This window comes from Hemitrygon akajei, unplaced genomic scaffold, assembly GCF_048418815.1.
Source record: "Hemitrygon akajei unplaced genomic scaffold, sHemAka1.3 Scf000035, whole genome shotgun sequence".
In the NCBI taxonomy this organism is placed as follows: Eukaryota; Metazoa; Chordata; class Chondrichthyes; order Myliobatiformes; family Dasyatidae; genus Hemitrygon; species Hemitrygon akajei.
In genome coordinates this window covers 4,395,701-4,418,022 of record NW_027331921.1, presented here as the reverse complement: position 1 = coordinate 4,418,022, position 22,322 = coordinate 4,395,701, and the positions used below count along the sequence as shown (strand labels likewise).

Below are 22,322 nucleotides of genomic sequence, written 5' to 3'. Positions count from 1 at the left end.
TAGCGGTGAGGGCTGTGTGGCTCGTTCACTGCCTATGTCGAGAGGTCCTTCCCTAAGTTTCTCAATGCAGCGTCATATTCCTTCATCTACCCCGCCCCCTGCGTTTCCCATCCCGTGAGTTCAAAACACTCCCTGACCCTCCTGTAGAGCAGTGAACGTCAATTACCGGACAGAGGTGACCCTTCGGCCCGCAATGTTGTGATATACCAATTAATCTAAATCCCTTCTGCCTTTCACACGTCCATCTCTCTCAATTCCCTGTAAATCCACGTGCCTGTCAAAGAGCCAGTGAAACGCCTATATCGATCTGCCCTCACCACCGTCTCTGGTAGCACAGAACAATTACCCACCAGTCTCTGTATGAATAAAAAACTTGTCGACCTCATCTCCTCTGAACTTACCCCTTTCACCTCAATGCATGCGCTCTTGAATTAGACATTTTTATCCTGGGGGTAATAACACACGCTCTCTGGTCCATCTGTGTCTGTTCTAGTGTGATAAACCTCTGCCAGTTGTCCCCTCCGCCTTCGCCGCTCCAGAGAAAAGAAACCGAAAATTCTGACCACTGCCTATAGATATTGCACTCTCTACCGGGCAGCATCCTAGTGAATCCCCACTGTATCCTCCCCAAAGACACTCACACTTCCTTTAACGGAGCGTCCAGAAATTAATCAGGAATCTCCGAAACGTCAAACCCAGTCCCAACTCCTATCTGCTCCGCCCCTTGGTTATCCAGCACCCTTCCCCATTCACAGTGTGTGGTCCCCAATTCTCTAGACTGAAGTTCCTCTCTCCTTCCAAACCTCCCACAATTCTTATGAAACAGCGCCTGGGCTCCAACTTAGCAGGTACATCTTTGCCAGAAAACAACCTGGCCGAATCCGCACTTGGCAGATAATTCCTGACGCCAAACATATTGGCATTCATCCAATTTATAAACTAAACTCGAGGAGTAGTCAGCATGGCTTTTTTAAAGGGCAGGTCGTGCCTTAAAAGCCGGATTGAATTTTTTGAGGATGTGATTAAACACATTGATGAAGGAAGAGAAGTAGATGTAATATATATGGATTTCAGCAAGGCATTTGATAAGGTAACCCGTGAAAGGCTAACTGAAAACGTAAGGCGGCATAGGAACAAAGAGGACATTGCCCACAGAAGGTAAAGCGTGCTTTCAGACGGGTCATATTCTGCATGGAGGTCGGTCACCAGTGGAGTGTCTCGGGGATCTCTTCTGGGGCCCTTATTCTTCGTGATTTTTATAAATGACCTGGATGAGGGAGTGGAGGGATGGGTTTGCACGTTTGCTGATAACACAAAGGTTGAAGGTGTTGCATGGGGGGCTGTCAGAGGTAACAGCTGGACACTGGTAGGATGCAAAACTGAGCAAGAAAGTGGCAGATGTTCAACCCGGATAAGCGTGAAATGGTTCATTTTTGTTGATCTTCTCCATCAGCTTACCAACCAGTAGAAAGGCAGGATGCAGAAGGACAGACAGATCAGTAGAATGTTCAACAAATTGGCAAATGAAACACAATATTGGAAAATGCCTGGTCGTGCACATTGGTTGTAGAAATAAATGTGCGGGCTATTGCCTAAACGGGGAGAAATTCCAAAACACAGAGAGGCAATGGGACATCTACTTCCACTGCGCCATCACATCTTTCAACGCACGAGAACTAACTCCACATTTTTGCGTTATTTATTAATATTTGTAGTTTACATTAATTTTACATTCTTGCGCCGCACTGATGGGGCAAAAAGAGAAATTCTAGGCCATGTAAGTCTCAGACAATAAATCAAATGGAGATCCCAGTAGGAAACACCCGATGCGAGTGGACAGGACACTTGGCCCGCTGGTCTTCACTGGTCTGGGCACTGAGTACAGGTGTCGGGAGGTCACGTTGCCGTGGTGTAGGACGTCAGTGAGCCCGCACAGTTTTGGTCGCCCTGCTCTGGGTAAAATGCCAGTGAGCCGGAAAGAATGTACAGGGAGATTTACAGGAATATTGCTGGGACTCGTGTAACGGAGATGGAGAGAGGACGGGGTCTTCATTCCCTGGAGCGTAGCTGTAACCTTACAGAGTTGCATAAACTCAAGAGGGGCACAGACAGACGGTATGCGCACAGACTTTCACACAGAGCTGGGGTATCGAGACCCAGACGGGACAGGATTTAGGTGAGAGTGGGTGGAGAGGAGATAGAAAGAGCGAGATCAGAGGGACGCAGGTGTTAGAGGGAACGGAGTGGAGAAGGAGAGTGCAGTAGAAAGGGGGGAAAAGGAGGGCAATATAAAGAGGTTGGAAGAGGGAGTGGTGAAATAGCGAGCGGAGAAAGATCGAGGAAGTAGGATGAGGAAAGGGGGTAGACAGAACGTTAGAAGGAGTGAGGAAGAGCGGGATGGGGGAGGGGTGGCTAGAAAGAAGGGGATAGATGGAGATCGGGGTTTTCCATGTGTGGTGGGGAGAAATGGGTTGCAAAAACAGGAGAATAGAGTAACAGGTAGGGTCAGAGACTGCAGGGAGGATTTTGAGTGGATGGGCTGAGTGAGAGTGGAGGAGAGATAAGGAAGGGAAAGACAGGGTAATCATTTGATTCAAGTCGGCTCTCCGGGCTGTTGACAGAGAAGCTGGATCTTTTCAGGAATATCCGGCCAGCAGGGGGCAGAATACTCGCAGATGAAACGGTGATTATCATTAAGGCAATTGCCACTCCCTCCACTCGATGTGCATGCACTGCAGGAGGCCCTTCCGGAGGACACATTGTACAGTAGACCAGTGGCATCATCCCTATCAATAAATGGTTAAAAAATGTGAACAGAGACGAAACAGATCCGGCGGAACACGAGCCCGTCGCCAAACTAATCCCATTAAATCCGGGCAATCACCACAGCCCTGTGTCGTTCCCAAAATAATTCCAGTGTCCCAATGACTCCCTACTGCTCTGTGTCAGTCACCAAATTAATCCAACAAACCACCTCCCCCACAGCCTCCGGCCCATCGTCCCGCGGTCTCCACAGTCCTGTGGCAGTCCCAAAGCGAATCGAACACACCCATTGATCCCGTCAGATCTATTTCAGTCACCAAACAAATCCAAATATCCGAAACACCCTGCACCCCGCAGGCATACGCCGTTCCGGAATTAATCCCATCGGCACAATCAGATCCTCCAACCCTCTGTCGGTCACCCAAATCCATCACACGGCTCCTATCCCTCCCGACAGTTTATGCCCGTCTGCAGGTTAATCCGATTGCCTCTCACCGTTCCCTCAGCCCTGCTTCAGTCGGCAATCTGGACACCCTGACCGACTCTTCACCTACATCGGCTTGTCGGTCTCCAAACTAATCCAGTTGTCCCACTCTCTCCCCCCAGATCAGTGTCAGACCCCAAACTGATCCTGCTGCATAACTCTCTATCACAGAGTAAGGCCTGTCGCCAAACCAATCCGACTCTGCCTTCTGCTCCCTACAGATCTGTGTCAGACTCCAAACTAATTCCACTGCATCTCCCAATCCCCACGGCCCTGCTTCAGTCACCAAAATAAACCCCGGAGCCCACTGACTATCGTCAAAATATTTCACTGTCCTGTCCCGCGACAGACACGTATCGCTCCCTAAAATATTCACCTTGTATCATCCTCTCCCGACAACAAACTCCAGTACCCCACCCCCTTCTCACAAAACTACTTCAGTCCGTAAACAAATCCCATTTTCTCCCCTTAAGCCAGTGTCATTCCCCAAATCCCACTCCACAGATCAGTCCAAATCTCACCCGGTCTCGCATTGTCTAATCCAGTAAGTAACGTTTCGGCGGATAAGAGAGCAGATAACAAAATTCTGTAAAATTAAATTACTTTGATTAATGCCGAGAATCGAAAAATGTTTACGAGAGTGTGTGATAGGACGGTGTGGAGGTAGCTTCACTCTGTGTCTGACCGCGGGAGTGTGTGATGGGGAGGTGTGGAGTGCGATTCACTCTGTGTCTGACCCCGGGAGTGTGTGATGGGACGGTGTGGAGGGATATTCACTCTGTGTCTGACTACAGGAGTGTGTGATGGGACGGTGTGGAGGGATATTCACTCTGTGTCTGACCCCGGGAGTGTGTGATGGGACGGTGTGGATGGAGATTCACTCTGTGTCTGACCCCGGGAGTGTGTGATAGGGAGGTGTGGAGGTAGCTTTACTCTGTGTCTGAACCCGGGAGTGTGTGATGAGATGGTGTGGAGGGGGATTCACACTGTGTCTGACACCGGGAGCGTGTGATGAGATGGTGTGGAGGGAGATTCACTCTGTGTCTGACCCCGTTTGTGTGTGATGGGACGGTGTGAAGGAAGATTCACTCTGTGTCTGACAGCGGGAGTGTGTGATCGGACGGTGTGGAGAGATATTCACTCTGTCTCTGATCCCGGGAGTGTGTGTTGGGACGGTGTGAAGGGAGATTCACTCTGTGTCTGACCCCAGGAGTGTGTGATGCGACGCTCTGGAGGGATATTCACTCTGTGTCTGACCCCGGGAGTGTGTGATGGGACGGTGTGGATGGAGATTCACTCTGTGTCTGAACGCGGGAGTGTGTGATGGGACGGTGTGGAGGGATATTCACTCTGTGTCTGAGCCCGGGAGTGTGTGATGGGACGGTGTGAAGGGAGATTCACTCTGTGTCCCACCGCGGGAGTGTGTGATGCGACGGTGTGGAGGGATATTCTCTCTGTGTCTGACCCCGGGAGTGTGTGATGGGACGGTGTGGAGTGAGATTCACTCTGTCTCTGACCCCGGGAGTGTGTGATGGGACGGTGTGGAGGGAGATTCACTCTCTGTCTGACCCTGGAGAGTGTGATGGGACGGTGTGGAGGGAAATTCACTCTGTGTCTGACCCCGGGAGTGTGTGATGGGATGGTGTGAAGGGAGATTCACTGTGTGTCGGAGGGTGTGTGATGATTCCTGTGTTACTGTGGGATCTTCCCGTGCTGTGGCACATACCGCTTCATCCCTCGAACTGATTTCGAGAAGAATTGATTCACGCTTTGAACATTCTTGCATCGCTTTGCGGAAAGATGTTGCAAATTTGGATACGTAATAACGCCGGTCAATATTTGTGACAAAGTCCTTGGAACAGGTTTGCTCTGGAAATTAGGAGAAAGGAACAAAGTGAATCTCTCCCCACACCGTCCAATCGCACATTACCAAGGATCAGGCACAGTGACCTTCCCTCCAAACCATCCGTCACACACTCACGGATTCAAGGTACAGAGTGAATCTCATTCCACACTTTCCTATCGCACACACCTGGAGAAGGACACAGAATGAAGTTTCCTGCACAACGGCCCATCACAGATTCTCAAGTTCAGGCACAGAGTGAAGTTCCCACCACATCATCCATCATAGACTCTCCAATCAGGCACAGATTGAGGCTATCTGTACACTCCCCTGATACACTCACGGAGCAGGACACAGATTGATCCTCGCGACACATTATCCCATCACACACTCAGTGTGTCAGAAACAGAGCTCCGCTCCCTCCACACCGTCCCATCAGAGACCCCTGAAGTGGACTGGAGTCCACTCGACTGTTCCTTGTCACACAGCCTCTGGGTCGGAACCAGCGTGCAGAGTGAAGTTTCCCCCACACTCTGCACTCTCCCGGGGTCAGACACAGAGTGAATCTCTTTCTCCCTCTCTCTCTCTCTCTCTCACACACACACACACACACACTCACGCACAAACACACACACACACACACACACACACACACACACACACACACACACACACACACACACACACACACACACACACACACACACACACACACACAGGTTTAGACCGCACGCTGGTTACTGTCAAATCACACGATCTTGCAGCCAGACACAGAGTGAAGCTCCCTCCACAACGTGCCTTCACACATTCCCAGAGTGCGACACAGAGTTCAGCAGCTGTCACAGTGTCCATTCGCATACTCCAGGAATCAGACACAGTGTAGCTCTTTCAGTAGCAACCGATTCCTGACAACCGGAGAAAGACATGGAGTGAAGCTCTTTCTCCGTTTCCCATGACACCATTCACTAACTCCATGTCCTCATCACTCATTCCAGCGGTCAGATGTGGAGTGCGGCTTCTTGCACAACGTCCTGTCACACTTCCGGAGTCAGATTCTGGGTGTTACTCCCTCCACACCGTCTCATCACACACTCCCGGGGTCAGACACAGAGTGAATCTCCCTCCACACCGTCCCATCACACACTCAAGGGGTCAGACAGAGAGTGAATCTCCCTCCACACCGTCCCATCACACACTCCCGGTGTCAGACACAGAGTGAATCTCCCTCCTCACCGTCCCATCACACACTCCCGGGGTCAGACACAGAGTGAAGCTCCCTCCACACCGTCCCATCACACACTCCCGGGGTCAGACACAGAGTGAATCTCCCTCCACACCGTCCCATCTCACACTCCCGGGGTCAGACTCAGAGTGAAGCTCCCTCCACACCGTCCCATCATACACTCCAGGGGTCAGACACAAAGTGAATCTCCCTCCGCACCGTCCCATCACACACTCCCAGGGTCAGACACAGAGTGAATATCCCTCCACACCGTCCTATCACACACTCCTGTGGTCAGACACAGAGTGAATCATCCTCCATACTATCTCTTTACACGCTCCAGATTCCACGCACAAAGTGACGCTTCCTCTCTCCATGCCTGCCCTGTGATGGGGAGCGGGTTAAAGAGGGAGGTGATGCCTCACCTTTTCTGCTGGTCAAAAATTCACAGATTTGAGCCTTGGTTTCGTTGACAGATCCGTACTTCGTTTCCATCTCAGTGAACTGGTGACGGAGATCGCTGTGCATTCCTTTAAGAAAAGACAGATTAGAGTTGAGCGAGGAAAGCTTGGATTGAAGGGAGGAGTTTAACTCATGGTAATTTTCGGTCGGAGCTGACTTTAGGCTTACGTATCTGTGATACTGTGAAACATATTGAAGGATGTTTAGCGTTTGCTGTGACAAGTGAGTCAGTGTCACGCTAACGAACGGGTCACAGAGAGTGTTGTGTCAGTGTCACGGTGAAGCGTGGAACAGTGAAGGATGTTCTTGTGGCACAGTGAGAGGCGTCGGCGCCACGTTGAGCTGTGTCACGCTGTGTCTCGCTGAGGAATTATCAATGTCCCGGTGACGGTTCTGTTGTTGTTACAATGGGGGTCTACGACAGTATCGTGCGGGGCATGTCCGGTTTCTGTGAGGGACGTTTCGGTCTCACTATGATAGAGGTTTCTGTGCCCCGGCGGGAGGTGTGCCGGATCGGAATGAAGTGTATCTCGATGTCAAGGCGAGGGAAATGTAATGGTGAGGGGTTGGTGGGATCACGGTTGGTGGAGTATCTGTGTCATGGTGTGGGGTGTGCTGGTCTCACAGAGCGGGGTATATCTGTTTCACGGTGAGTGACATGTCATGGCCATGGTGTGTGTGAGAATGTCACGCTGAGCTGTCCGACGGTGTCACGGAGAGTACTATGCCGGTGTCATTGTGGATTCAGCTGTCGGTATCAGTTCATGGGTTTGCCTGTGTCAGGGTGAGGTGTGGGTAAGTGCCTCAATGAGTGGTACATCGGTGTTATGTTGAGGGGTGATACTGTCTCGGTAAGGGGTATTACAGTGACTTCTGAGTCTTTGTCACGGTGCGGGGCGGAGCGGATCACATTGAGGAGCGTGAAGGTGTCACGGTGTACGGTACCTCAGTGTCACGGTGAAGGGCGTGTCGCTGTCACTGTGAGGTGTGTTTCGGTGTCGCCTTGAGCAGTTTATCAGGAATACCGTCAGAGGCATATCTATGTTACAGTGAGGGGAGCGTTGCGGTCAGTGTGACTGACATGTGTGTGTCACGGCGATGTTCGTGCCAGTGTCGCGGTCAGGAGTGTTCTTGTGTCTCGTTGAAGGTCGTGACCGCGACAGTGTTGTTCATGGTAGAGTGAATGGCGTGTCGGTGTCAGGACGAGTCTTGATTGTGTTCCGGTAAAGGCCGTGTCTTTATCTCGGTTCGGGGTGTGTCAGTGTTGTGGTGATGGGATTTTAATCGGTGTTACGGTAAGGGGCGTGTCGGTGTCACTGTGGTGTTTTACAATAACAATTCATTCCTCTCCCTTTACTTATGGTCTGACTCCACCGGGACACCGTTCCACTCACTGTGGATCAAGAGACCAGCCACTGTCACGATGAGGGCGGACGTAACTAGGCAGAGTAGACAGATCAGACGGTACGGTCTATTGCCGATCTTCACTTTCGATTGTTGTCCATGAGCAGCTGTGGAGACACCACAAGACCATGAGACTATAAGATACAATAGCAGAAGGAGGACATTTGGGCCATCGAGTCTGCCCCGCCATTCAATCATGGGCAAATGTAATTCTTCCAGTCATCCCCACTCCCGTGCCTACTGCCGATACCCTTTAATGCCCGGGCTAATCAAGAGCCTATCTCTCTCAGCGTTAAATGCACCAAATAATTTGGCTTTCACAGCCGCTCGTGTCAAAAAATTTCACCGATTTAACAACCTCTGAATAAAGTAATTTCTCCGCATCTCAGATCAAAAAGGACGTCGTTCAATCGGAAAGTCGTGGCCACTTGCCCTAGAATCGCTTACCATTGGAAATAACATTTCCATATCTAATCTCTCCAGACTTTGAAGATTCGGTAAATTTCTATGAGAGGCCCCGTCATTCTCCTGATCTCCAAGGAATATAGCTCTAGAGCTGCCGGATGATCCTCATACAGCGACCCTCTCATTCCTGGAGGTATTTTCCTGAATCTTCTCTGAACCCTTTCCAATGTCAGTATTTATGAGAAGCCCAAAGCTGCACACAATACTCTCAGTGTGGTCTCACGGTGCCTTTTGGTGCCTCAACATCACATCCCTGCTCTTATATTCTGTACCTGAATGTCAACATTTCATTCGCTGTCTTCACCACCAACTGAACTTGGGGGTTAACCTTTAGGGTCTCTTGCAAAACTACTCCCAAATGCTTTTGCAACTCTTCATTTTGAATTATCTCACCATCTTCATAATAGTCTGCTTGTTTATTTCATCTTCCAAAGTGCACGACCATACACTTTCCAAAATTGTGTCTCATTTGCCTCTTCTTTGCCCATTCCCCTAAACTATCTGCGTCCCTCTGTACGCCCTCTGTTTCCTCAACACTGCCCACTCCTCCACCTATCTTTGCAAATTCTGCACAAGTCTTTGAAAGACATTGTCGAAATCAGCGGTCCCAACACCGACCCCTGTGGAACTCCACTTGTAACCGGCAGGCAGCCAAAATAGGATCCCTTCATTCCTACTCTCTCTTTTCTACCAATCAACCAATGCTCCCCTCGTGCTAGAAACTTCCCTGTAATTTTACGGGCTCTCATCTTCCAGGCAGCCTCATGTGCGGTATATTGTCAAAGGCCTTCTGAAAATCCAAATACTCTATCGATTCCTGAAAGATCATTGTTGAAGCCTCGGCAATCTCTCTGCCTACTTCCTTCAGAACCCGAGGCTGCTTTCCATCAGGTCCATGAGATTTAATCCCGTGGTCCAAGTCACTGACATCCTCAGTTACTTTCAGCCGTAATCGCTGAGAGTCCAAATTCCTTGACTCGGCAAAGGCTGAGAAGTGTCTGACTGATTCCTGAGGTGTTTTACTCTCTCCTATGCGATTAATGAAGTTGGAGTCGTGGGTCTTGTCTCCGTCAACTTCATTTGGGAGCTTGACTGGGTCCCTCTGGGGAAGCTTATCCAGAGGATTATGATACAGGGGATCCATGGGGAATCGGCCGTCTGGATTCAGAGTTTATTATTTTTTCACAGTTGTATTATTGTCTGCCCAGTTTTTGTTCTTTTTCCACAAATCGGATACATGACGGGCTAAACTCTTACATTCTCCAGCCGGATCTGTGACTGATTGAACTTTTCAATTTGGCAGTTTTCAACATGATCCACAAGAGTACCCATCTTCACATCATGTGCAACTCACAAACACACCCATCTACAGTTTCAACCAGATGATTTATACACATCACAGACAGGAGGTGGTACGAGCTCGCAGTGAAGTGGTCGAGGCAGATGAATGAAAATTTGAAACACTTGGGCAAATGACACCTGACGCTTCCAGAATGGCGTCACTATTGTGAACACTGACCTGTTTGTATAGTAGTTGGCATCCCTCCGGGTCCCGAGGTGATGTGAGCACCCTCTTCCTCATCGATGAGGGGATCGTCTCTTCGAAAGTTCATCTCTGAGTAGGTGGAGATCGGACCATCTGGGAGAGAAAGTCGGACAGGCCGGTCAGGGAGAGAATGAGACAGCGGTAGAGAATTAGGGAAATAGAGAAGAGACAGCAGAGGAGAGAGAGGAGTAAGCGAGAGGGAGAGAGGGGTAATCGGGGGAATGTGAAAGAGAGGGAGCAGAGAGTGTGGGAAAGGGGAGAATGGGGAAAGGTAAGTAGATAGAGGGGAATGTCAACGGAGAGAGCAGGAGTCGTAGAAGGGCAGAGATGTGCAAAAGACAGAGAGAAGTGTTGGGAAAGGGGGGAAAGCGTGAGAGGGTGCGGTAGGGAAAGGAAATAGTGGAGGAAGAAAAGAGGATGGGAGAGGATCAGTGTGTGAGAGATAGGGGAAGAAAGAGGGAGGCAGGGGAGAGAGAGGAGAAAGAGTGTTGAGAGAGTTGGTTTAGAACGGGGTCAGTGTTATACACATTTTATAAAGTTATCGTTTCTTACTGACCCTTGCCACTCTCCTCCCTCCTCGCCACTCTTCCCAAGGTGTCTCCTGCTCACCGGCCATGCCACAGCACTCCCTACTCCCGCACCCGCCCCATCACACAGCTCCCCTCAGTGCCCCCAGTTTAAACCCCTCTCACGGTACGCCCACCACACAAAAAAATTCATGGGATTTTCTGCACCGACCCCACCCAGAGAAACTCCTCATTCCTTTCCACAGCCCTCCCACTGTACTACCCCGCCTGTGGCTCTGCCTCCGCCCCGACCCTTCCCAGAGCGCTCCTTCCTCACCGAACCTCCCATAGAGCCCGTCTCTCATTCCTTTCCACAGCCTTCCCACTGTACCACCCCTCCTGTGGCTCTGCCTCCGCCCCGACCCTTCCCAGAGCGCTCCTTCCTCACCGACCCTCCCATAGAGCCCTTCTCTCATTCCATTTTTACAGCCCTCCCTCTATACAACACCGCCTGTTGCTCTGCCTCCAACCCGACCCTTCCCACAGCGCTCATTCCTCACTGACCCTCCCATAGAGCCCGTCTCTCATTCCTTTTCTCAGCCCTCCCTCTATACAACCCGCCTGTTGCTCTGCCTCCACCCCGACCCTTCCCAGAGCGCTCCCTCCTCAGACACCCTCCCATAGAGCACGTCTCTCATCCAGTCTCGCACGCATTGCTCCTGACCTATTGTCTAACAGGGAACAATCAGGGTCAACTGCGCTTGGGATGAGATTTCTCGACAGGAAGATTCACATCAGCTGATCAGAGTCAAACCAGTAAAGTGAAACTGACCTCCATTCGTCCGGACCCGGGGAACAGAGAGGGATTTGAAATGAAGTTCCACATACGATACATCAGGTTTAGCTGGGGACAGAACAGTGAGAGTCAGAAACAGCGTGAGGCTCCCTCTAAACCGTCCCATCAAACACATCCGGGGTCAGACACAAAGTGAATCTCCCTCCTCACCGTCCCATCACACACTCCTGTGGTCAGACACAGAGTGAATCTCCCTCCACACCGTCCCATCACACACTCCCGGGGTTAGACACAGAGTGAAGCTCCCTCCACACCGTCAAATCACACACTCCCGGGGTCAGACACAGAGTTAAATCTTCCTTCACTCTGTACCATAATGGGGGACAGATTGCGCTTTGGAACGTACAAGTTTGAGGGGGGGGGTGGACTTGACAGTGGTATATAAAATTATGAGGGGGATAGATCGAGTTGACGTGGATAGGCTTTTTTCCATTGAGAGTAGTGGAGATTCGAACAAGAGGACATGATTTGAGAGTTAGGGGGCAAAAGTTTAAGAATAATAGGAGGCGGATTTTATTTACTCAGACAGTGGTAGCTGTATGGAACGAGCTTCCAGTAGAAGTGTTAGAGGCAGGTACGGTATTGTCATTTAAAGTGAAATTGGATAGGCATATGCATATGAAAGAAATGGAGGTTTATGTGCTGCGTGCGGGCCAGTGGGACTAGGTGAGAGTAAGCGTTCGGCACGGACTGGAAGGGCCGAGACGGCCTGCTTTCGTGCTGTAATTGTTATATGGTTGTTATATGGTTTATATTATACAGTCCCGTGATCAGAAAAGGAGTGACGCTCCCTCCACTCCGTCCCATCACACACTAACGGAGTCAGACACAGAGTGAAGCTCCCTCTACTCCCGCCATTACAAACTCCCCGGGTTAGAAAGAGACTGAAACTCCCTTACTCCATCTCTGCCCCACTCACCTCCCGATGGAGACAGTGAGTCCGGTTTTACGAGCTGCTTTTTCATGTAGGTCTCGCTCTTGGCCATCCTGTCGATGGCTCTCTGCGTCTCTGAGCTCAGCGAGGAGAAGCAACCGTTGTCAGAGGAAGCCTGTGTTGACAAGTGGATCAGAACGAGACCAGCAAACACCGGATGAGCAGCCGAAGAGGAGAGGAGCCGACAGCAGAGAGAGGAAGCGCTGGGGACGAGGGAGATTGAGGGTGTGAGAGGGGGTAGTCTGTAGCGATTAGAGTGGCGCGGGGAGAAGAGTAGTGCAAGTGGAGAGAAACAGAGGGAGGGAGAGCGAGGGGAAGGTTATGGTTTGGCGGAAAATAGAATCGTGAATTACAGGGGTTAGAAAAGGGTATCACTGAAAGAAGGGGAGGGCAAAAACTGGGAGGGAATGTAGAGAGAGGGGTAGAAATAGAAAGGGAGGATTGTTGGAAAGATTCAATTTCGCCAATCTCTCCAGCTCTCTGCTTTTTCCTCCACTCCCTCTGTCTCCTCTGCCTTTCTATCTCACATCCTTCACTGAAAGCGAAGGGGGAAGTGAAAGGAAATGGGGGTGAGGGTATTGGATAAAGGGGTGATAGTGCTGGAGGCGATGTGCTGTAGCGGTTGTGTGTGTGTGTGAGTGTGTGGGTGTGTGGGTGTGTGGGTGTCTGTGTGCGTCTGGATGTGTGTGTGTGTGTGAGTGTGTGGGTGTGTGGGTGTGTGGATGTCTGTGTGTGTCTGGATGTGTGTATGTGAGTGAGTGTGTGTGTGTCTGTGTGTGCGTATGGGTGTGTGTGTGTCTGTGTGTGTGTGTGAGAGAGAGAGAGAGAGAGAGAGGAGAGAGAGAGAGAGAGAGAGGAGAGAGAGAGAGAGAGAGAGAGAGAGGAGAGAGAGAGAGAAAAAGAGAGAGAGAGAGAGAGAGAGAGAGCCTCGGCATCGGCCGAACAAACACTCCCGGGATCAGACATAAGTGCAGCTCCTTCCATACCGTCCCATTGCACAGTCCCAGGGTCACAAACAGAGCTAATATGCCGCCTCACAGTCCTATAACACATTAACGGATTCAGAAACAGATCGAATCTCCCTCTTCACTCCCAGTTTTTCAGCGTTCCTGTAGTCTCCAACAGAGAGTCTGTCTCAGAGATTATAAGTGTGTCTGAGAGACCAGAAGTGGAACAGAGGAGGGTGGGGGAATGGAAAGAGGGCTGTGGAGGGGTGGTGAGTTTCCAGTCACTGGGTGGAAATGGTGTGAAATCACACGACCGGCCTGTTCACAGAGAGACGTAGAGAAGCTCAGAAGCGAGAAATCGATATCCGGTGGAAATGTGCAGCAGTAACACCAACGTTGTGCAAGGAGTTGACCACGTGTCTGACCCCGGGAGTGTGTGATGGGACGGTACAGAACATAGAACAGAAAACGATGCAGCACATTTCTGGCCCTTCGGCCTACAATGTTTTGCCGACCCATATAAAGCCTCAACGTAAATTCCCTCATATGCCTGTGTAGTAGTCTCTTAATTTTCACTAGTGTATGTGCCTCAAACACAGAATCAGGCAGTGCATTCCACGCACCAACCACTCCCTAAGTAACAGCCATTCCGCTAATCTCTCCTTTGAACTCTGCCCCCCTTACATTAAAGCCATTTCCTCTTGTATTGTGCAGTGGTGTCCTGGGGAAGAGGCGCAGGATGTCCACTCCGTCTATTCCTCTTAATATCTTGTACATCTCTTTCATGTCTCCTCTCATCCTCCTTCTCTCCAGATAGTAAGCCCTAGCTCGGCTAACCTGTGTTTTACAGAGCTCCATCAATAAGCCGCGACTAAACTATGAGGCGACTTTCAGGGATCTGTGGACATGTACTCCCAGATCCCTCTGCTCCTCCACACTACCAAGTATCCTGTCATTTACTTTCTACTCTGCCTTGGAGTTTGTCCATCCAAAGTGTACCACCTCACACTTCTCCGGGTTGAACTCCATCTGCCACTTCTCAGCCCACTTCTTCATCCTATCAATGTCTCTCTGCAATCTTCGGCAATCCTCTGCACTATCTACAACATCACCAACCTTTGCGTCATCTGCAAACTTGACAACCAATCCTTCTACCCCCACGAAAAGTAGGGGTTCCAGAACCGATCCTTGTGGGACAGCACTAGTCACAACGCTCCAGTCTGAATGTACTCCCTCCCGCACGACCCTCTGCCTTCTTCAGGCAACCCAATTCTGAATCCACCTGGCCAAACATCCCTGGTTCCCATGCCTTCTGACTCTCTGAATATGCCTACATATTGGAACCGTGTCAAATTCCTTACTAAAATACGTGTAGAAATAGATCCACTGCACTACCCTCATCTATATGCCTGGTCACCTCCTCAAAGAACTCTATCAGGATGGTTAGACACGACCTGCCTTTCCCAAAGCCATGCTGACTGTCCCTGATCAGAGCATGATTCTCTAAATGCCCATAGATCCTTTCCCTAAGAATCCTTTCCAACAACTTTCCCACCACAGACGTCAGACTCACTGGTTTATAATTATCCAGAAAATTCCTACTAACCTTTTGAAGAAGAGGACAGCATTCTCCTCCCTCCAGTCCTCCGGTACCACCCTCTGATTCTATCCTTTTCAGTGAGGCAAATGGAGGGAGTTAAACTCTGTCTGAACATGAGAGTGTGTGATGTAACGGCGTAGAGGGAGATTCGCTCTGTGTCTCACCCCAGGAGAGTGCATTTTGAAAATGTGCGGGGACTATATTCTCTGTCGAGTCCCGGGAGTGTGTAATGGGGCTGTGTGGAAAGTGATTCACCATATGTCTGACACCAGGACTTTGTGATTGGGCGGTGGGGAGGGGGATCCACCATGTGCCTGACACCGGGAGAGTGTTATAGGACAGTATGGAGGGAGTTACACCCTGTGTATGACCCCGGGAATGTGTAATTGGAGAGTATAGAGGGGGCATCATTCTGGTGTGTATTTATCACACATATCTTTTCCACTTTTGAATTTAATTCAAAACGCTGTCAAACAGAGTTAAAACAATGCTGCTGCCCCCAATCGTCTGCTCTGGAAAATAGGACCAATGAACAGTGAATCTCCCCGCACACCGTCCCTCACATTCGCCGGTAGGCAGACAGAGAAAAGGGAATCGTTCCTACCGGCCCATCACACTTTCACGGCTTCAGTTGCCAAGTCACACAGAATCGGCGGTTTAGAGAGAAAGTGTAGTTCCCTCTCCACTCTTTCATCAAATAGTCCTGTTGGCAGACAGACAGAAGTTTCCAACACAGTCTCCCAAAACACATTCCCGGGGTCAGACACAGAGTGAATCTCCATCCACACCGTCCCATCACACACCTCCGTGGTCAGACTCGGAGTGAATATCCCTCCACACCGTCCCATCACTCACTCCCGGGATCAGACACAGAGTGAATCTCCCTCCACACCGTCCCATCACACACTCCCGGGGTCAGATACAGATTGAATCTCCCTCCACACCGTCCCACCACGCACTCCCGGGGTCAGCCACAGAGTGAATCTCTCTCTTCACTTCCTCTCTCCCTCCCACCAATCACCAGTTTTTCAGCGTTCCTGTAGTCTCCAACAGTGTGTCTGTCTCAGAGATAATAAGTGTATGTGAGCCTAGAGATAGAACAAAGGAGGGAGGGGGTGTGGAAAGAGAGCTGTGGAAAGGTGGTGAGTTTGCAGTCACTGGGAGAAAATGACGTGAAACCACTCTGACACAGCAGAGTCAGAACAAAGCTCCTTCGCCCCATCGTCTGCTCTGAAAAATAGGAACAATAAACAGTGAAGCTGTCTCCTCAGCGTCAATTAGATCCGCGGGTAGACAGACACAGAATGGGCATCGTCTTACATATGACCATCACACTTTCTAGGCGACAGGTGTAAAGTGAAGATCCCTCCTAACCGTCCGAGTCCGGCGAGTAGAGAAAGAGTGAAGCTCCTTATGCACTCTCCATCAAATTATCCTGTTGTCAGACATACAGAGAAGTTCCTAACACACTCTCCCAAAACACCTTCCCGGGATCAGACACAGAGTCAAGATCCCAAAACACAGTCCCAGCACATACTGACTGCGATAGAAAACAGAGTAAAGTTGCTTCCACATCGTCCAATTTCACAGTCCCGGTGTCAGACACAGAGTGAAACTCCCTCTTCACTCCCTCTCTCCCTCTCACCAATCACCAATTTTTCAGCATTCCTGTAGACTCCAACAGTGTGTCTGTCTCAGTGATAATAAGTGTATGTGAGACCAGAGATAGAACAGAGGAAGGAGGGGGAGGGGAGGGAAGGCTGTGAAGGGGTGTTGAGTTTGCAGTCACTGGGAGGAAATGTTGTGAAACCACACGACCGGCCTGTACACACAGAGACGTACAGAAGCTCAGAGGCGAGAAATCGATATCCGGTGGAAAAGAGCAGCAGTAACTCCAACGTTGTGCAGGGAGTTGACCATGTGACTGACCTCAGGAGTGTGTGATTGAACGGGTATAGAACATATAACAGGAAACGATACAGCACAGTACTGGCCCTTCGGCCTACAATGTTGTGCCGACCCTTACACCCTGCTCCCATATAAAACCCCACATTAAATACCCCATAAAACTGTCTAGTTGTCCACCACTGACTCAGGCAGTGCATTCCACGCACCCACCACTCTCTGAGTAAAAAGCCTTCCTCTAATATCCCCTTGAACTTTGCTCCACTGACCATAAAGCCATGTCCTCCTGTTTTGAGCAGCGGTGTCCTGGGGAAGAGGCGCTGGCTGTCCACTCTATCTTTTCCTCTTAATATATTGTACACCTCTAACATGTCTCCTCTCATCCTACTTCAGTCCAAAGAGTAAAGACCTAGCTCCCTTAATCTCTGCTCATAAAGCATACTCTCTAAACCAGGCAGCATCCTGGTAAATCCCCTCTGCACCCTTTCCACTGATTCAACATCCTTCCTATAGTGAGGCGAGCAGAACCGGACGCAGTACTCCAAGTGTGGGCTAACCTGTGTTTTACAGAGCTGCATCAATAAGCCGCGACTCTTAAACTCTGACCCTCGGCTTATGAAAACTAACACTTCATTGGCTGCCTTAACTACACTATCTACCCGTGTGGCAACTTTCAGGGATCCGTGGACAGATCCCCGAGATCCCTCTGGTCCTCCACACTTCCATGTATCCTGCCATTTACTTCCTACTCTGCATTGGAGTATGTTCTTCCAAAGTGTACTACCCCACTCTTCTCCGGGTTGAATACTATTTGCCACTTCTCAGCCCAGTTCAGCATCGTATCAATGGCTCTCTGCAATCTTCGAGATTTTTCTACACTGGCCGCAACACCACCAACCTTTTTGTCATCTGCAAATTTGCCAACCAGCCCTTCTACCCCAACATTAGGTCGTTAATAAAATCACGCAATGTAGAGGTCCCAGAACCGATCCCTGCAGGACACGACTCGTCACAGCCTTCCAATCCGAATGTACACATGCTCCTCAACACACTGCTTTCTGCACCCAAGCCAATTCAGAATCTACCTTGACAAACCTCCCTTGACCACATGCCTTCTGACATTCTGAATAAGCCTATCGTGTAGAACCTTGTAAAATGCCTTACAAATATTCATGTACATTTTACATCCACTGCACTGCCCTTATCGAAATGCCTGGTCACTTCCTTAAAGAACTCTATCAGCCTTCTTTGAACGGTGTAAAGTTAGGTAAGGGAGTATTACAAACAGATCTCGGAGTCCTTATTCATCAGTCACTGAAGGTGAATGAGTAAGTGCAGCAGGCAGTGAAGAAGGCTAATGGAATTTTGGCCTTTATTACAAAGGGAATTGAGTACAAGAGCAAGGAATTCCTCTTGCATTTGTACAGGGCCCTGGTGAGTCCACACCTGGAGTATTGTGTACAGTTTTGGTCTCCAGCGTTAAGCAAGGACATCCTGGCTGTAGAGGAAGTGCAGCGTAGATTTACAACGTTAATTCCTGGGATGACAGGACTGTCTTATGCAGAGAGCTTTGAGAGACTGGGCTTGTGCACGCTGGTATTAAGGAGATGGAGAGGGTATCTGATTGCAACATATAAGATTATTAAGGGATTGGGCAAGATAGAGGCAGGAAATATCTTCCAGATGCTGGGAGAATCCAGTAGCAGAGGGCATGGATAAGGGGTCGGTCATTTAGGTCAGAGTTAAGGAAAAACTTCCTCTCCCAGAGAGTTGTGGGGGTCTTGAATGCATTGCCTCGAAAGGCAGTGGAGGCCAATTCTCTGTATGCTTTCAAGAAGGAGCTAGAGAGGTATCTTATGGATAGGGGAATCATGGGTTATGGGGACAAGGCAGGAACCGGGTATTGATAGTAGATGATCAGCCATGATCTCAAAATGGCGGTGCAGGCTCGAAGGGCCGAATGGTCTACTTCCGCACCTATTGTCTATTGTCTATTCTTAGACACGACCTGCCCTTAGCAAAGCAATGCTAACTGTCCCTGATCAGAGCATGATTCTCTAAATGCCCATAGATCCTATCTGTAAGAATCTTCTCCAACAGCTTTCCCACCACAGACGTAAGGTCACTGGTCTTTAATTACCCGGACTATCCCTACTAACCTATTTGAAGAAGGGGACAATATGCGCCTCCCTGCAATCTTGCGGTACCATTCCCGTGGACAACGAGGACAGAAAGATCGTAGCCAGAGGCTCACGAATGTTTTCCATCGTCTCATGGAGCAGCTTGGGGACTGTTCCTTCAGGCCCCAGGGAATTATCCACCCTAAATTATTTTAACAACACCAGCGCCTACTCTCCCTTAATGTCAACGTGCTCCAGAACATCAACCTCACTCATATTGTCCTTAGCGGAAAAAGTTCCCTCACATTAATGAATACCGTAGACAAGTAATTATTGATGACCTCGCTCTATTCCACAGCCTCCAGGCACATCTTCCCACCTTTGTCTCCAATCGGACCGATCTTCACACCTCTCATCTTTTTGTTCAAGAATTCCGTGGCGTTTTGCTTTACCCTTCTCGCCAACTCCATCTTATGCCCCCTTCGTGCTCTACTCGGTTCCTTCCTAAGCTCCTTTCCTGCTACCCAATATTCCTCAATAGACCCATCTGATCCCTGCTTCCTAAATCTCATGCATGCTGCCTACTTCCACCTGACTAGATTCTCCACCGCACTTGCCACCATCGTGCCTTCACCCTACCATACATTATCTTTCTCACTGGAACACATTTAACCCTAATATCCCGCAAAAGAACCCTAAACATCGAACAAATGTCCATAGGACATTTCCCAGCAGAAACATCATCACAAGGCACACGCGCACGTTCTAGATTTAAAGCCTCATAATCTGACATTCCCACTTAAAAATGTTCTCTGTCCTCTCTGTTTTTTTTTTACTGTTTCCCATGAGGCAAATGGAGGCAGTTAAACTCGCTGTCTGAAACCGATAGTGTATAATGGGACGGCGTGGAGGGCGATTCACTGTGTTTCTGACACCGGGAATATTTGATAAGACAGAAAGGAGAGATGTACAATGTTTGTGTGACCACGGGAGTGTGTAATGGGACGCTTTGGAGGAAGATTCACTCTGTGTCTGACCACGGGATTGTGTGATCGGACGGTGTGGAGGGAACTTCACTCTGAGTCTAACCACGGGACTGTCTGATTCGACGGTGCGGTAAGAGTTTAACCATGTGTCCCACGCCGTACAGCGTGACAGGACTGTGTGGAGGGAGAATCCCTCTGTGTCTCAGCCCGGTGGATGGAGATTGGCTCTGTGTCTGACACCGGGCTTGTCTGATGGGACGGTGTGGATGGAGATTCGCCATGTGACTGACACCAGGAATGTGTGCTGGGACGGTGTGCAGAGAGCACCAATATGCGTCTAACATTGGGAGCGTGTGATCAGACTCTGGGAAGGGAGCTTCACCATGTGTCTGTCACAAGGCAGTTTGTGATGGGATGGTTTACAGGGAGCTTCACTCTATGTCTGAGTGTGTGATGGGACTGTGCGAAGGGCGTTTCGCCATGTGTCTGATCGCGGGATTGTGTGATGGGACGGTGTGGAGGGAGATTCACTCTGTGACTGACCCCGGGAGTGTGTGGTGGACGGTGTGTAGGGAGATCCACTCTGCGTCTGAAACCGGGACTGTATGATGGGACGGTGTGGAGGGAGATTCACTCTGTGTCTGACCCCGGGAGTGTGTGAAGGGACGGTATGGTGGGAGATTTACTCTGTGACTGACCCCGGGAGTGTGTGGTGGGGCGATGTGGAGGGAGCTGCTCTGTGTGTCTTACACCCGAAGTATGAAATAGGATGTAGTGGAGGGAGCTTCAGTCTGGTATGTACGTAAGTTCTGTACACATACCTCTTCCTTTTTTGAATGTATTTCAAGACGCTTTGAAAGAGAGTTAGAACATTGCTGCCTCGTCCCATCGGCTTTTCTGGAAAATAGAACTCTCTCTACAGCGTCCATTACATCCGCCGGCAGTCAGACACAGAATCGGGATCCTTTCACAACGGGCCATCACACATTCCCGGCGTCAGTTGTAAAGAGATGATTGCTCCGAACCACCCGATCACATAGACTTTGCGGTTTAGAAATAGAGTGAACCTCCCTCTGCACCCTCCCATCAAATAGTCCTATTGACAGACATAAAGAGAAATTCCTGAAACACTCTCCCAAAACACATTCCCTGGATCAGAATTTGAGTCAAAATCTCAATGCACAGTTCCAGCACATACAAACAGCTTTAGACACAGAGTAAAGTTGCTTTCACACCGTCCACTTTCACTCTCCCGGGGTCAGACACAGAGCCAATCTCCCTCTTCACTCCCTCTCTCCCTCTCACCAATCACCAGTTTTTCAGCGTTCCTGCAGTCTCCAACAGTGTGTCTGTCTCAGAGATAATAAGTGTGTGTGAGAACACAGATAGAACAGAGGAGGGTGGGGGAGTGGAAAGAGGGCTGTGGAGGGGTGGTGAGTTTCCAGTCACTCTGAGGAAATGTTGTTAAACCACACGACCGGCCTATACACACAGAGACGTATTGAAGCTGAGAAGCGAGAAATCGATATCCGGTGGAAGTGAGCAGCAGTAACTCCAACGTTGTGCAAGGAGTTGACCACGTGTCTAACCCCGGGAGTGTGTGATGGGGGGGGAGGGGGGAGAGTGGAGAGTCATTCACTCTGTTTCTGCCACCTGGATTGTGCAATGAGACGGTGTGCAGGGCGACTCACCATGTGTCTGACTGCAGGAGTGTGTGACGGTACGGTGTGGAGGGCGATTCCCTTTGTGCCTGACCTCGGTAGTATGTGATGGGACAGTATGGAGGGAGATTCACCCTGTTTCTGACCCCGGGAGTGTGTGATGGGACGTTGTGGAAGGACCTTGATTCTGTGTCTGACCCGTAGAGTGTGTGATGGGACGGCGTGGAGGGAGATTCACTCTGTGTCTGACACCGGGAGAGTGTGACGGGAGGGTGTGGAGGAAGATTCACTCTGTGTCTGACGGGGAGTGTGTGATGGGACGGTGCGGAGGGAGATTCACCCTGAGTCAGACCCCGGGAGTGTGTGATGGGACGTTGTGGAAGGACCTTGATTCTGGGTCTGACTCGTGGAGTGTGTGATGGGACGGTGTGGAGGGAAATTCAGACTGTGACTGACCCCAGGAGAATGTTACAGAACGTTATGGAGGGAGTTTCTTAGTGTGTCTGATCCCCGAAGTATGAAATGGGATGGAGAGGAGGGAGTGTTACTCTGCTGTGAATATATCACACATCTCAATTCCTCATTTGAACTTACTTCAAGACGCTTTGGAGCAGAGGT

The 22,322-nt window shown here is 49.9% G+C and overlaps 1 protein-coding gene across 1 annotated transcript; it reads right to left on the bottom strand.

Moving 5' to 3' along the window:
• Positions 1-1,700: 1,700 nt before the first annotated feature.
• On the bottom strand, positions 1,701-20,952 carry LOC140720066 (uncharacterized). Its single transcript, XM_073034964.1, has 9 exons — positions 20,865-20,952; positions 12,471-12,600; positions 11,528-11,599; positions 10,163-10,282; positions 8,169-8,285; positions 6,738-6,842; positions 4,974-5,116; positions 3,769-3,833; positions 1,701-2,786 (listed from the first exon to the last, which is right to left on the bottom strand). Exons 2-9 carry the CDS (start codon positions 12,535-12,537, stop codon positions 2,594-2,596), a joined length of 882 nt encoding a protein of 293 aa, XP_072891065.1. The 5' UTR covers positions 12,538-12,600; positions 20,865-20,952; the 3' UTR covers positions 1,701-2,593.
• Positions 20,953-22,322: the final 1,370 nt, after the last annotated feature.